Here is a 17,594-nt window from a genome sequence, read left to right as displayed (position 1 = left end):
TTTGGCTATTCAGGGTCTTTGTTTCTCCATAAAAATTGTAAGATGATTTGTTCTAGTTCCGTAAAAAATGCCATTGGTAATTTGATAGGAATTGCATTGAATCTGTAGATTTCTTTGGGTAGTATAGTCATTTTCACAATATTGATTCTTCCAATCAAAGAACATGGTATATCTCTCCATCTGTTGGTATCATCTTTAATTTCTTTCATCAGTGTCTTATAGTTTTCTGCATACAAGTCTTTTGTCTCCCTAGGTAGGTTTATTCCTAGGTATTTTATTCTTTTTGTTGCAATGGTAAATGGGAGTGTTTCCATAATTTCTCTTCCAGATATTTCATCATTAGTGTATAGGAATGCAAGAGATTTCTGTGCATTAATTTTGTATCCTGCAACTTTACTAAATTCATTGATTAGCTCTAGTAGTTTTCTGGTGGCATTTTTAGGATTCTCTATGTATAGTATCATGTCACCTGCAAACAGTGACAGTTTTACCTCGTTTTCCAATTTGTATTCCTTTTATTTATTTTTCTTCTCTGATTGCCGTAGCTAGGACTTTCAAAACTATGTTGAATAGTAGTGGTGAGAATGGACATCCTTGTCTCATTCCTGATCTTAGAGGAAATGCTTTCAGTGTTTCACCATTGAGAATAATGTTTGATGTGGGTTTGTTGTATATGGCCCTTATTATGTTGAGGTAGGTTCCCTCTATGCCCACTTTCTGGAGAGTTTTTATCATAAATGGGTGTTGAATTTTGTCAAAAGCTTTTTCTGCATCTATTGAGATTATCATATGGTTTTTATTCTTCAATTCGTTAATATGGTGTATCACATTGATTGATTTGCATATATTGAAGAATCCTTGCATCCCTGGGATAAATCCCACTTGATCATGGTGTACGATCCTTTTAATGTGTTGTTGGATTCTGTTTGCTAGTATTTCGTTGAGAATTTTTGCATCTAAATTCATCAGTGATATTGGTCTGTAATTTTCTTTTTTTGTATTATCTTTGTCTAGTTTTGGTATCAGGGTGATGGGGGCCTCACAGAATGAGTCTGGGAGCGTTCCTTCCTCTGCAATTTTTTGGAAGAGTTTGAGATGGATGGGTGTTAGCTCTTCTCTAAATGTTTGATAGAATTCACCTGTGAAGCCATCTGGTCCTGGAGTTTTGTTCGTTGGAAGATTTGTAATCACAGTTTCAATTACATTACTTGTGATTGGTCTGTTCATATTTTCTGTTTCTTCCTGGTTCAGTCTTGGAAGGTTATACCTTTCTAAGAATTTGTCCATTTCTTCCAGGTTGTCCATTTTATTGGCATAGAGTTGCTTGTAGTAGTCTCTTAGGATGCTTTGTATTTCTGCAGTGTCTGTTGTAACTTCTCCTTTTTCATTTCTAATTTTATTGATTTGAGTCCTCTCCCTCTTTTTCTTGATGAGTCTGGCTAATGGTTTATCAGCTTTGTTTATCTTCTCAAAGAACCAGATTTTAGTTTTATTGATCTTTGCTATTGTTTTCTTTGTTTCTATTTCATTTATTTCTGCTCTGGTCTTTATGATTTCTTTCCTGATGCTAACTTTGGGATTTGTTTGTTCTTCTTTCTCTAGTTCCTTTAGGTGTAAGGTTGGATTGTTTACTTGAGATTTTTCTTGTTTCCTGAGGTAGGATTGCATTGCTATAAACTTCCCTCTTAGAACTGATTTTGCTGCATCCCATAGGTTTTGGATCCTCGTGTTTTCATTGTCATTTGTCTCTAGGTATTTTTTGATTTCCTCTTTGATTTCTTCAGTGATCTCTTGGTTATTTAGTAACATATTGTGTAGCCTCCATGTGTTTGTGTTTTTTACTTTTTTTTTCCCTGTAATTCATTTCTAATATCATAGCATTGTCAGAAAAGATGCTTGATATGATTTCAATTTTCTTAAATTTGCTGAGGCTTGATTTGTGACCCAAGATGTGATCCTAAATGCTACTTGGACACTTATAATAGCATACAACTCACTACCTCATTAAGCAGTTCAGTTAAACTTCTAACAAATTTCTTTCATAATGAGACAAAGCTTCCCACATAATAACATTTCAAATATTTGACATCCATGATTATGTACGCTGCAACCAAACTAATAATATTCTATTGATCCAGCAATCCTAGTTTTCCCTATATATCCAAAGAAGTTGAAATCAGGATTCGACTGATCCTGTTGAACCAGGATTCAACTGATACCCTGTGGGTATCTGATCTAAAGATACCCACATTCCCATGTTCACTGCAGCATTATGCACAACAGCCAAGACATGGAAACAACCTAAATGTTCTGCAATGGATGAATGGATTAAAAATGTGGTATATATAAGATGGAATATTATTCAGCCTTGAAAAAGAAGGAAATCCTGTTTATGCTGTTCAATGAGAAGGTTAACTCTCACTTAACTGCTTCTCTTTTCTTCTCTGTTTACCCAGGCAGCATGATACAGTGGAAAGACCTTTGGATAGAAAGATTGGAAATGTATTTTTGAGGTTTTTTAACTCCCTGAGTGAACTTTGTGCTTTAGTTTCTTCTTGTGAGGTGAGGAAAACAGTCTAGAATATTTCCTAAGGTATTCTCCAATTCCACCCCATAGTCTGTATTATACCAACAATGCAATTTAAGTATATTTACTGTAGGTTCAAATCATATGGGGAGAAGGAGAAGCAGAGCTCAGGAGAAAAAGAAAAGATATTTAAAAAGAAGAAAACTAAATGGGTTTGAAGAATGGAATCAAGAAATTCACAATACAAAATACTAAAATTACAAGACAATTCCACTTACAAATGATTGTTCTATGCCAAATATGGTGAAAAAAATTCCAGAAGATGGAGGAAACACTTTACCTAATATTTAGTAGCTTCAGTGCATTTAGCAGCACTCCCCTTTTTACATCATAGTCTATTTTCTGATCAGTTCCAAAGCTTGGAGCTCGATTGATCTGAAATTTACAAAGAAAACAATGAGTAAACAAATGTTGGTAGGTCAATAAATATGCAGTACAAATTTGTTAATTTAATGTGGGATCCCCAACCAGTAGAAGGACTCTACAATAAATATCAAAGCACTATACGGTAGATGGCCCAGTCACCATTGCCACACCTCCCTTCCCCAATACCTTAAGTCAAGGAGTTGCAAGGAATTGACTGTCATCACTGCCCCTTCCCCCTGCTGCCTTAGCTCCAGATTTTCAGTCAGCATATCGGCCCTCTCCCTCCTCTCCACTCTCTCCAATCTATTACCCCATGAACTCTAGGTCTTAACTTTAGGAAGTTAAAGTGACTCATCCAGACAAAAAGGTTGGAGGACCAGTAATAACAATAACAATAATAAAAATGGAACAAAAAATAATAGGGATATTACCACTATAGTAATAATTATATTCATGTATGTATTTCCCATATTGAAATTATCAGTGCCCTCTTTTCACTGCTTTCAGACCTTCTGGATGAATATGTCTATTGTTGCCTGAAAAATAAATTTTATTTCTTTCTACCTGGGTCAGACAATAATTCATCAATTTTCATTTCATTTCATTGAAATTACTCAGAGGATACCATTAAAGGTAGCTGCAAACTAACCTCTATGAGTTTTTCTAACTGTTTAAGGACTCATGTGAATAACTGAGCCATTTGTGGTTGTTCTTCTTTCCCACATCATTTCTAGGATTTCACTAAGAAGAAAAATAAGAAGTAACTACATATACCCTGAAATCTAGTGTACAGTATATTACCACTTCAGAGCTGGAGTGTTTGTTTTTGTCTTTGTTGTTGTTGGGTTTTATTGTTGTTGTTGTTGTTATGAAAATGTAATTGTGATAGCAGATGTTTAAGAAAATTACTTACTCTAACTCAACTGGTGAGAACACTGCTGAGTTCAAAACTACAGCTTAGCTTCATGACCACCAACTAACTCCACAGGCTATCTCAAAAAACATGCATGCTACTCCTCATAGAGGAGGGTCATCTTATTCAAAACCATCACCACAAAAGACAAGATAACTGACAGCATGCATTTTGCAACTGGCAGCTGAAGGAAATGCCACATTACACTTAAGAAATCATCCAGGAATACAAATACCTCTAATTATAAATGTGGCACAAGATCACTGCAGAAAAATTAGAAACAGAAGTCAAACAAACAACAGAAAGATCACCTGCAATTCCACTACCTTGTGTCTTGTTAATCATTTGATAAATGGTGTTCCAGATATTTGCTATGTATACATTTTATAATATTCATTTTGCCTTCCAATATATCTCTATACTAAATATACTATTTTATAATCCAAGGTTTTCTCTTAACAATGTATCGTGAAAATCTTTCATGTCATCATTTTGATGGTTACCTGGTATTCCTTGTATAGAATTATGGCAAACTGAATTTTTTTCAATAGAGAAATGCCTTGCTATATTATGCCTTTGCTGATTTCTGATTTAGAAGGTGATGAACATATTCTTGTCTGTGTGATGTGGTCTCAAGGGGAAGAGAATAGCTTGGTAATTGCAAGAACATCCATTTATTCCAGGTAAATTTGAAAAAGGAAGTTTATTAATCTACTACTTCACAGCTCCAAGTATTTCCTCTTACAAGTGCAGAGAAAGGGTAGAGTAATATTTTTATATGAAAAAAGTTTCAACCATTCAGTACTGATTCAAATCTCTGGAATTTGCAAAACAAAGACAGTCCTGCTACTACATGTAACGGGATTATTTTAAAAAAAAACATTTTTGAACTGATGATTAAGTGGTTTACTGAAATGTTATCTATCTTTATAGAATTCCTTAGTGCTTCATTCTAAAACTGCAGTCTGGAATTCTGCCAAGCATATCCCTCCTCCAGGATGGTAGGCAGTCTTGGTACAACATAATCTCAGACCCTCTCTCTTTTCTATTTCAGATTCTTCATTCTACTCTCATGTAAGAGAAATTGGTCTATCAAGAAATGTACCTACACATCAAATAAACTAATACATGGAAAGGTAGAAAAACTTAATTCAATTAACATTTTGGATTTTTTTTTAAGTTTTATGAGAAAGGTAAAGAAAAAAATAAAAGAAAAACCACAAATGGCTGACAGAAGAAACGCTGAAAATTAGGGTTCCATCCAGCCCAAGTTCTACCCTGTAACGTGGATGGCTTCTTTGGTTCTCATTTCCTAACCCAATTGTAAAACAAACAAAACCCACAAGTGTTAGAATCTTAAAGCTCAGCAGCTTGTAAATGCGTGCAAAAAGGAAAATTATTAGAAAGCAAATTAAATTAATAAATACTATTTATTAACCATCCAAATCACAGTTTTATTATCAATATAAGCACAATCATTTCATGCACACATAAAAGTTTCCATAATAGATTCTGTGCTCCTAAATTAGTGCTGTTTCCTCTGGCCAGTAACTTCTCCCAGTCCCAACCCCTACCCCACTTTCTACTTAAGGCTTAAATACTCTGCTCAGGTGTTCCCTCTTCTGCAAAGACTTGTTTTTAAACTCTCAAATATACACATGTACACAGAGAGATTAATCACTCTGTTTGTGCTGGCTCCTTATTCCCTACTTATACTTGTAAATACTACCATAAACACGTATCTGAGTCCCCACTAGACCAGGACAACCTTATTTTTCTTCTATCTCCACCATCTGGCCCAATGATTTGTTGAAATTAATTCAAGCATACTTAAAATATTAGCATTATATTTATACTCCACTCAATTTCCATGTTTTTCCCTAAAAATGTTTTCTATGATTGAAAATTTCTGCAATTTGCCACTAAGAATCATTGCCTGCAATTATTCCAGTTAACTATAAGTTAACATGCTCAGAGGCACTCTCTACCTAATTCCACTTGATGGCGCCAAAAGGTTTTTACCAATGTATATTTGAAGTACTATGATTGTAGCTGGGAGAAAATACAAAGGAAGATCTAAGTAAGATTCTTTTAACTGTTTTGATATAATAAATGTTCATTACCCACAGCTGTTGGTTATTGTGGAGTTTTTAAATGGTTATGATTGATCTGAAAATGATGAAAGAATGAATAGAAAATGAAAAGAAGTTATTGTGGAGTTTTTAGTGGTTCTTATTGATCTGGAAATGATGGAGAAAATAAAGTATAAAGAAACATGAATGTAAACAATGGTATTTTTGAGCCTTTAAAAAATACAGAACCATTTAGTCAATTCTGATCTACCAAGCTAATGGTAAGCTCCAGTTAACAAGTGCTTTTAAAAACAGGTAAATAAAATATCTATAAAATCATTATTCCTTGCTATCCTTTCAGTTCTACTTCATGCATGCTGCCTTCACTTCTTTCCCACCCCATCAAGGCTAAAAGACAAGCAGCAGGGGCATTAAAAAAATACAGGTAAAAACAGGAAAGGAAAGTAAGAACAGGAAAACAGCAAAAATAAAGGAAGAAAATGTTGGGCCTTAGGTGAAGGGCCATAGTCCAGTCAAGTGCTTTCATATTCAAGGAACGGAGGAAGCAAAATGATAAGAAAAATTCTTCACATTTATCATATGTCTAGGACACAGGCAGAAGCAAAATTTGAATACCTGACAGAACTGTATTTGATTGGAAATATAACACACATTATTTGCTCATAGTAGATTCAACACACACACAAATGAAACCAGTAGCCCTCAAATTGGAAAAGTGTTCTTTCCTAAATATATATTTTGAATGTCTTGATCTCACCTATCACTCATTCAATTTGCTTTTGCAAACCTTGATATTACAGATATAACTTCTAACTTCTAAATCATTAACAATAAAAGAGATAACCAACTTAAAAGGACAGGTAGTTGTTGATGATATCTTCTATAGTAATATTTTCCTTAAAATGTAACTAATCTAGTAAACACTGTTTAGGTAGGTGTTATTTTCTTGACAAAGTTTCCTAAACACAGTATTCTGTGGCCATGTGATCTATGACCATGGAGCTCGATGATCAGAGCCACATGCTCTATGATCAGGGAATTTAGGGGAATTGCTGGATGTGGTACCGTGTGACTTCTAAGGTTTCTTCTGTATACAATATAAATACAAACATGATTGAAAAGGTACAAAAATCTTAGACGTCATTTTTATTTTTCCTTTATATTATTCTATATTTTCCAAATGATCTTTTATAATGGAAGAAAAATAATGACGACTCTGACCAAACCAGGGTCTGGCAGCAAACCCAAAGGCACAGTTGACAGGCTAGACATGAGGAGAGCCCCAGGCACATAATATGGCCTTAAAGGAGAATTCATGTCACGTGGGGTGTTAAGTATTAACTACTGATTAATGAACTAATTGGAGCCTCTCTCCTCTTGGAGAGTGTGAAGGGGAGACACACTGAACCCAGGGAGCTACAGTCCTGCAGCCCAGGCACCCACGGAGAGGAAAGAAAACAACCAGAAGTCACGAAGTGGTAGAGCTGTGAGACTGAGAAAATAGTGGAGAGAGTAGACAACAAATCAGTAAAAGCAGATTCATGCATATATGCAAAATGCCTAACCTAGAAATTCACCCAGTGCTAATTTGGGAAAAGTAAGATCAAATACACTGACCCACTCTCGGAACTGTTCTATTCCCCGAATGCTCATTCTCTTCCTCCCACATACTCTATTCAGGCTTCTTTCTGCTCAGTTAATGAAACAACTGTGCCAAGTACACATGTAAAAAACATTTGTTTTAGTATACAAGAATACGGATCACAGGGGCCCTGAACCAAGATGGCAGAGTAGAAGGATGTGCTCTCACTACCTCTTGCGAGAACACAAGAATCACAACTAGCCGCTGGACACTCATCAACAGGAAGACACTGGAACTCACCAAAAAAGATACCCCACATCCAAAGACAAAGTAGAAGCCACAGTGAGATGGTAGGAGGGGCGCAATCACAGTAAAATCAAATCCCATAACAGTTGGTGGGTGACTCTCAGACTGGAGAACAATTATACCGCAGAAGTCCACCCACTGGAGTGAAGGTTCTGAGCCCCACATCAGGCTGCCCAACCTGGGGGTCGGGCAATGGGAGAAAAAATTCCTAGAGGATCAGACTTTGAAGGCTAGTGGGATTTGATTGCAGGACTTAAACAGGACTGGGGGAAACAGAGACTCCACTCTTGGAAGGCACACACAAAGTAGTGTGTGCATCAGGACCCAGGGGGAGGAGCAGGGACCCCATAGGAGACTGAAGACCTACCTGCCAGTGTTGGAGGGTCTCCTGCAGAGGCGGGGGGTGGCTGTGGCTCACTGTGGGGACAAGGACACTGGCAGCAGAAGTTCCGGGAAGGACTGCTTGGCGTGAGCCCTCCCAGAGTCTGCCATTAGCCCCACCAAAGAGCCCAGGTAGTCTCCAGTGTTGGGTTGCCTCAGGCCAAACAACCAACAGGTAGGGAACCCAGCCCCACGCATCAGCAGTCAGGCAAATTAAAGTTTTACTGAGCTCTGCACACCAGAGCAACAGTCAGCTCTACCCACCACCAGTCCCTCCCATCAGGAAAATTGCACAAGCCTCTTAGATAGCCTCATCCACCAGAGGGCAGACAGCAGAAGCAAGAACGACAATCCTGCAGCCTGCAGAACAAAAACCACATTCACAGAAAGACAGACAAGATGAAAAGGCAGAGGGCTATGTCTCAGATGAAGGAACAAGATAAAACCCCAGAAAAACAACTAAATGAAGAACAGATAGGCAACCTTCCAGAAGAAGAATTCAGAATAATGATAGTGAAGATGATCCAGGACCTCAGAAAAAGAATGGAGGCAAAGATCGAGAAGATGCAAGAAATGTTTCACAAACACCTAGAAGAATTAAAGAACAAACAAACAGAGATGAACAATACAATATCTGAAATGAAAAATACGCTAGAAGGAATCAATAGCAGAATGACTGAGGCAGAAGAACGGATAAGTGACCTGCAAGACAAAATGGTGGAATTCACTGTCATGGAACAGAATAAAGAAAAAAGAATGAAAAGAAATGAAGACAGCCTAAGAGACCTCTGGGACAACATTAAACACAACAACATTCGCATTGTAGGGGTCCCAGAAGGAGAAGAGACAGAGAAAGCACCAGAGAAAATATTTGAAGAGATTACAGTCAAAAACTTCCCTAACATGGGAAAGGAAATAGCCACCCAAGTCCAGGAAGCGCAGACAGTCTCATACAGGATAAACCCAAGGAGAAACACACCGAGACACATAGTAATCAAATTGGCCAAAATTAAAGACAAAGAAAAATTATTGAAAGCAGCAAGGGAAAAACGACAAATAACATACAAGGGAACTCCCATTAAGGTAAACAGCTAATTTCTCAGCACAAACTCTACAAGCCAGAAGGGAGTGGCATGATATACTTAAAGTGATGAAAGGGAAGAACCTACAACCAACATTACTCTACCTGGCAAGGATCTCATTCAGATTCGATGGAGAAATCAAAAGCTTTACAGACAAGCAAAAGCTAAGAGAATTCAGCACCACCAAACCAGCTCTACAACAAATGCTAAAGGAACTTCTCTAAGTGGGAAACACAAGAGAAGAAAAGGACCTACAAAAACAAACGAAAAACATTTAAGAAAATGGTCATAGAAACATACATATCGATAATTACCATAAACGTGAATGGATTAAATGCTCCAACCAAACGACACAGGCTCACTGAATGGTTACAAAAACAAGACCCATATATATGCTGTCTACAAGAAACCCATTTCAGACCTAGGGACACATACAGACTGCAAGTGAGGGTATGGAAAAATATATTCCATGCAAATGGAAATCAAAAGAAAGCTGGAGTAGCAATACTCATATCAGATAAAATAAACTTTAAAATAAAGAATGTTACAAGAGACAAGGAAGGACACTACATAATGATCAAGGGATCAATCCAAGAAGATATAAGAATTATAAATATATATGCAACCAACATAGGAGCACCTCGATACATAAGGCAACTGCTAACAGCTATAAAAGAGGAAATAGACAGTAACACAATAATATTGGGGGACTTTAACACCTCACTTACACCAATGGACAGATCATCCAAAATGGAAATAAATAAGGAAACACAAGCTTTAAATGACACAATAGACCAGATAGATTTAACTGATATTTATAGGACATTCCATCTAAAAACAGGAGATTACACTTTCTTCTCAAGTGCGTACGGAACATTCTCCAGGATAGATCACATCTTGGGTCACAAATCAAGCCTCAGTAAATTTAAGAAAATTGAAATCATATCAAGCATCTTTTCTGACCACAACGCTATGAAATTAGAAATAAATTACAGGGGAAAAAAATGTAAAAAACACAAACACATGGAGGCTACACTATATGTTACTAAATAACCAAGAGATCACTGAAGAAATCAAAGAGGAAATCAAAAAATACTTAGAGACAAATGACAATGAAAACACGATGATCCAAAACCTAGAACTGCAAAAGCAGTTCTAGAGGGAAGTTTAAAACTATACAAGCCTACCTCAAGAAACAAGAAAAATTTCAAATAAACAATCTAACCTTACACCTAAAGGAACTAGAGAAAGAAGAACACACAAAACCCAAAGTTAGCAGAAGGAAAGAAATCATAAAGATCAGAGCAGAATAAATGGAATAGAAACAATGAAAACAATAGCAAAGATCAGTAAAACTAAAAGCTGGTTCTTTGAGAAGATAATCAAAACTGATAAACCATTAGCCAGACTCATCATGAAAAAGAGGGAGAGGACTCAAATCAATAATATTAGAAATTAAAAAGGAGAAGTTACAACAGACACCACAAAAATACAAAGCATGCTAAGAGACTACTACAAGCAACTCTATGCCAATAAAATGGCAACCTGGAAGAAATGGACAAATTCTTAGAAATGTATAACCCTCCAAGACTGAATGAGGAAGAAATAGAAAATATGAACAGACCAATCACAAGTAATGAAATTGAAACTGTGATTTAAAATCTTCCAACAAACAAAAGTCCAGGACCAGATGGCTTCACAGATGAATTCTATCAAACATTTAGAGAAAAGCTAACACCTATCCTTCTCAAACTCTTCCAAAATGTTGCAGTGTAAGGAACACTCCCAAACTCATTCTATGAGGCCACCATCACACTGATACCAAAACCACACAAAGATACTACAAAAAAAGAAAATTACAGATCAATATCACTGATGAATTTAGATGCAAAAATCCTCAACAAAATACTAGCAAACAGAATCCAACAACACATTAAAAGGATCATACACCATGATCAAGTAGGATTTATCCCAGGGATGCAAAGTTTCTTCAACATACGCAAATCAATCAATGTGATACACCATATTAACAAACTGAAGAACAAAAACCATATGATCATCTCAATAGATGCAGAAAAAGCTTTTGACAAAATTCAACACCCATTTATGATAAAAATTCTCCAGAAAGTGGGCATAGAGGGGACCTACCTCAACATAATAAAGGCCATATACAACAAACCCACATCAAACATTATTCTCAATGATGAAAAACTGAAATCATTTCTTCTAAGTTCAGGAATAAGACAAGGATGCCCACTCTCGCCACTATTATTCAACATAGTTTTTGAAGTCCTAGCTATGGCAATCAGAGAAGAAAAAGAAAGGAAAGGAATAGAAATTGGAAAAGAAGAAGTAAAACTGTCACTGTTTGCAGATGACATGATACTATACATAGAGAATCCTAAAGATGCCACCAGAAAACTACTAGAGCTAATCAATGAATTTGGTAAAGTTGCAGGATACAAAATTAATGCACAGAAGTCTCTTGCATTCCTATACACTAATGGTGAAAAATCTGAAACAGAAATTAGGGAAACACTCCCATTTACCATTGCAACAGAAAGAATAAAATACCTAGGAATAAACCTACCTAGGGAGACAAAAAGACCTGTATGCAGAAAACTGTAAGACACTGATGAAAGAAATTAAAGATGATACCAACAGATGGAGAGATATACCATGCTCTTGGATTGGAAGCATCAATATTGTGAAAATGACTATACTACCCAAAGCAATCTACAGATTCAATGCAATCCCTATCAAATTACCAATGGCATTTTTTACAGAACTAGAACAAAAAATCTTAATATTTGTATGGAGACACAAAAGACCCCGAATTGCCAAAGCATTCTTGAGGGAAGAAAACGGAGCTGGAGAAATCAGACTCCCTGACTTCAGACTATACTACAAAGCTATAGTAATCAAGACATTATGGTACTGGCACAAAAACAGAAACATAGATCAATGGAACAAGATAGAAAGCCCAGAGATAAACCCACGCACCTATGGTCAACTAATCTATGACAAAGGAGGCAAGGATATACAATGGAGAAAAGACAGTCTCTTCAATAAGTGGTGCTGGGAAAACTGGACAGCTACATGCAAAAGAATGAAATTAGAACACTCCCTAACACCATACACAAAAATAAACTCAAAATGGATTAAAGACCTAAATGTAAGACCAGACACTATAAAACTCTTAGAGGAAAACATAGGCAGAACACTCTATGACATAAATCACAGCAAGATCCTTTTTGACCCACCTCCTAAAGAAATGGAAATAAAACCAAAAATAACCAAATGCGACATGGAACTTAAAAGCTTTTGTACAGCAAAGGAAACCATAAACAAGACAAAAAGACAACCTTCAGAATGGGAGAAAATATTTGCAAACGACTCAACGGACAAAGGATTAATCTCCTAAATATATAAACAGCTCATGCAGCTCAATATTAAGAAAACAAACAACCCAAACAAAAAATGGGCAGAAGACCTAACCAGACATCTTTCCAAAGAACACATACAGATGGCCAAGAGCCACATGAAAAGCTGCTCAACATCACTAATTATTAGAGAAATGTAATTGCAAAACTACAATGAGGTATCACCTCACACCAGTTAGAATGGGCATCATCAGAAAATCCACAAACAACAAATGCTGGAGAGGATGTGGAGAAAAGGGAACCCTTTTGCACTGTTGGTGGGAATGTAAATTGATATGGCCACTATGGAGAACAATATGGAGGTTCCTAAAAAGACGAAAAATAGAATTACCATATGATCCAGCAATCCCACTACTGGGCATATACCCAGAGAAAACCATAATTCAAAAAGACACATGCACCCCAATGTTCACTGCAGCACTATTTACAATAGCCAGGTCATGGAAGCAGCCTAAATGCCCGTCAACAGACGAATGGATAAAAAAGATGTGGTACATATATACAATGGAATATTACTCAGCCATAAAAAGGAACGAAATTGGGTCATTTGTTGAGACGTGGATGGATCTAGAGACTGTCATACAGAGTGAAGTAAGTCAGAAAGAGAAAAACAAATATCATATATTAACACATATATGTGGAACCTAGAAAAATGGTACAGATGAACCGGTTTGCAGGGCAGAAATAGAGACACAGATGTAGAGAACAAACATATGGACACCAAGGGGGAAAGCCGCAGGGGGGTGGGGGTGTTGGTGTGATGAACTGGGAGATTGGGATTGACATGTATACACTGATGTGTATAAAACTGATGACTAATAAGAACCTGCTGTATAAAAAAATAAAATAAAATTCAAAAAAAAAAAAGAATAGGGATCACTTCTCTTTCTTCTTAAAGAAACACCTTACCTCCAGAAGCCATGGCTTTAGTTTTCTATCCAACAAAATATCAAATCCCAGGACTTCGAAGCAGACACTTTCACTTCCTGGAGGTTGACCAGGTCTGCACATTCGATATGCATGCAGGACATGAGGTTCTGCTACAATCAGAGTCTTTACCACCAATTCCTGTAAAGATTGTGATTTTAAAAAAAAGATGAAAAGCCTTATTTCTTTGTATCTCATTTACATACATGGAAATCAGGCCTGGACTTACAAACTAGCATCCTGGCCAGGTTCACAAAGCTCTGTGGCATCTAACCCCTGCCACTGCTCTGACTTCATGTCACCCAACTCTCCCCCTGCCCACTGTGCTCCAGCCATGCTCCTCTTCTCTAGGCCTCTCACACTAGCTGATCCCTCTTCCTGGAACACACTTCCCCCAGTATTCCCATGTCTGGCCCCTTGATACTCAGAGAGTCCTTCCCTGACCCCTGAAGTAGGGAAGGCACCCATACATCATTCATTACTGTGTCACTACACAGCATAGGACCAGGTGACCTTTTTCTTTTTTTTGTTAAAACAGAGTCCTTGTCTGTATTATTTACAACCCCATTCCCAGTGCTTAACAATAGTGCCTGGCATTTAGTAAATGCTCAAGATCATCTGTGAACAAATAAAATTTTATGAATGCGGCTTGTATTTGTTAAATAAGTAAGGTAGGATCACATGCTTGCCTTCTCAGAAACCATACAGAAGGCGAGGGGTTGGGAGGGAAGACAATCCAAGGAGAGTAAACTATTTCAGAAACAACATTATAGAACCTCCACTTAGACAAAGCCTGAAAGGCCAAGAGGACAGAATCTAGGAGAGTTGGGTTTCTCTGTGCAGTGATGATTCTGTTGTTCATAAGGTTTATCTGAAATCAGAGTACTGCCAATTAACAAACTAGCTGTCAACATTTTCTGTGAGAACACATAATACTACTAGGGTGAGTTACTAATGCTAATAAAAGAAAAAGTTGGCTTACCGAAGTTTGAGAACAAGCTATGGATTGTGGAAAAGCTGTCTCGCTGGTTTTTGCCTAGAATATACTGTCTTTTTAACTCCCATTCTACAGGTATAGGCAATATAGCATGGCAGTTTAGAAAATGGCTCCAAAGTAGACTTTCTGGCTTTATCCCAGGCTTTGCTACTTGTTAGATGTGCACCCTCAGTCATGTTGCTTAAACTTTGTGAGTCTCATTTTTCTAAAATGTAAACTGGCAATAGCAAAAATACCTGCTGCAAAAGACTGATGGAAGGACAAAATGAGACTCCATGTAAAACTCTTAGCATAGTGCCTAGAACAGAGTAAACCGTCAAGAGGGGTTAGCAACTTAACTACTATTGTTATATTTATTCTATTATTCTTCTGGAATTCCACCTCATATATCTGGTCAGACACAAACATTCAGCTGCCTGGTGGAAGCAGTATTTATTATATGAAAGAAAGAAATGGAAGATGAAGTTAACCTCACTGTTACCAAGAATCCCAACCCAGAACGTATTTGGGGATATCAGAGATGCCACAAGAGGCTGTTCTTAGAAAATTCTATTCAAAATAACAAGTGCATGGTAGCACGTGTCTATGTGAAACAAGATAGGTGGGGGGATGGGGGGGCAGGGTGAGGGGGAATGAATATTTAGACTCTGGATTACAAATCTGTGTTTTTTCTACATAAAAAACAGCACACTTTTAGGAATGCAGAGGCAAGATTGCAGGTATATGTGAAATCAGGAATGATACAACCAAACACAAATTCCACTAATCAAATCAAATTCCACTAATGCTTTTGAGAATTTCCAACATTGCTTTGAAAGATGATTTTGTAGATTTGTACCTAAAGTATATAAAAAGCATTCATTAAGGATGATTTTATGAGTGATTATAGTCATTTTTAACCTCCATGGCCTGCTTTTCTATTGATTTCTTATTTATTCTTGACCAGCACAAAAGCACATGTATCTGTCCTTCATAGAAGGTATTGCTGAATGTTAGTTTTCATATGCAGACAGCTACTTTTCAGAGAAATTACCATCAATAAAGTAGTCACCAAAAAAACGTTCTAAGTTAAAGTCATGAAATTTGTAAACTATTAAGATAAAAATTTATTGCACAATTGCCTTCTTCATCTCCTCTTATTCTCTTTTTATACTATCCCATTGATTCACCTTCAACAGACATCTGTAAGTACATGCAATTCTTAACAAGGAAGGCAAATTTTAAAAGAATTACATAAGTGCAAATAGTTTGACAAGATAATTGTAAGAAGGTTCTTGGAAAAGTTAATGTTATTAACTATTTATTAATTGGTTACTTATAGATTATTAATATACATTTTAACTAATGTAGGCAAGAATGATGCAAAATTTACCCATTTATAGAAAAGATCATGCAATGTATCAGAGCTTAATAGGCCCGCAATTGCTATGTTCAGGTCATATCTGAAAATTATATTTTAAGCTCTAACTGAGGAGTTAATTTCCATACTCTTATTAGTATTAGTCTTAGTTGTATACCTTGTCCTAATTCAATTATGTGGGGAAAGTACCACTTAAAACTAATGTCTGTAAAGCTAATGATATCCATTTTTCTCTCTGACTGATTCTCTCTGTACATTCCTCACCAAGGCAACCCAACAGGTTCCACATTTTCACAAAGACTTCCCTGAACAATCAAACTCATAAGAAGTGAAGAATCTGGTAAAGAAAAAGAACACCAGAGGGCATCTAAAACTTTCTTGGTCTCACTGAGCTAGTCACCAAACGACCCATTCATTAAATCATCCAGGTGTCACCAAGTAGATCTTCCATCATTGAGCTATTGTATCAAAATTGCAAATTTTACCACTTTGATGTTTCTGACCCACATGATAGTAAACCATCATTATTAGAATAGTTTTTGGAATTTCCAAAAAACTGGCCTTGATAAAGTAAATAGATAAATAAAAGGCATTGTTGGAATCAAATTTCTTGTTTGGATGTATCAATATTTAGTCTCTCAGGAAGATATAATAGAAAGTTAACAAGTTCGTGAGAATGTGACCAAATCCAAATGACAAACTTTAAAATTTGATGGAACCCCTAAATTTTTAAAAAATTTGAATTTGTTGCTAACATTTATAAATCAGGAGACTTAGGGCATCTATTGACAAATTAGAGAATGAGGCACACTGGGCCCAAAATACCACATGGCATCAACAGGCTGGTGCTGAGTGGTATCTATCCCCTTTAGACCTCTTATGCTCCTCAAAAATTACCACCATTCTCAGCCTGCCCTATTTTCTTCTATACAGACTGCTTAACTCCTTTTTACTTGTCTGATACCTAAAGATCTTCGGGTTTACATTCTGTGACACAGAAAATAAGATTTTAAAAAAGATTTAAACCAACAAAACACTAAGAAAAGGAATAAATATAATGATGCTGAGTTTTTCTCTGATTTACTCAAGAGAACCAAGTTCAACCAACAATGAACTTTCACGTCCATTTTCCATGATATTTTTGTTTAAATATATATTATTTGTCCCAGAAGTCAAATTGTATAGCCCTAATCATGTTAAGTATTTTCAACATACTCTTCTTAACTATGAATACCATTTTAATATTTCTGCTAGGATTAATAAAAGGGTCTGTTTCACCAAGGTCATCTTCTCATACGTGTTTCCTTTTCTCTCTTTACCCTTACCATTTGGAATTTCATCTACTGCCATTATCCATTACATCTCATACATACATCTTTAATTATCCATTACATCTCATACATACACTTTTAACTGCCTGCTCAACTTTTCTACCTGAGAGAGCATTTCAAGTTTAACATATCGAAAGTAGAATTCATCATAGCCTCATGGGCTTTTAAAAAACTGAGTTCAGGTGTCATTGCCTCCAGGAAGTCCTGCTATGCCCATCCACTCAAA

At 36.5% G+C, this 17,594-nt stretch overlaps 1 protein-coding gene across 10 annotated transcripts in view; it reads right to left on the bottom strand.

Annotated features, from left to right (window-relative positions):
* Positions 1-17,594, bottom strand: part of TTLL7 (tubulin tyrosine ligase like 7) — a 158,739-nt gene that overhangs the window by 64,397 nt on the left and 76,748 nt on the right. For all 10 annotated transcript variants that reach the window (XR_014250159.1, XR_014250160.1, XR_014250161.1 and 7 more), the window contains exons 9-10: positions 13,663-13,821; positions 2,868-2,962 (exon numbers count right to left, since the gene is read on the bottom strand). Coding sequence is in view for 6 of the 10 variants with exons in the window: in XM_082410102.1 (XP_082266228.1) it covers positions 2,868-2,962; positions 13,663-13,821 (254 nt within the window). In the remaining 4 variants the exon portion in view is untranslated. The remainder of the gene's footprint in view (positions 1-2,867; positions 2,963-13,662; positions 13,822-17,594) is intronic.

Source organism: Balaenoptera physalus, assembly GCF_965194825.1.
Source record: "Balaenoptera physalus genome assembly, chromosome: 1".
In the NCBI taxonomy this organism is placed as follows: Eukaryota; Metazoa; Chordata; class Mammalia; order Artiodactyla; family Balaenopteridae; genus Balaenoptera; species Balaenoptera physalus.
The sequence above is the reverse complement of the archived record's forward strand: the minus strand, read 5'-3'. Positions and strand labels throughout refer to the sequence as shown.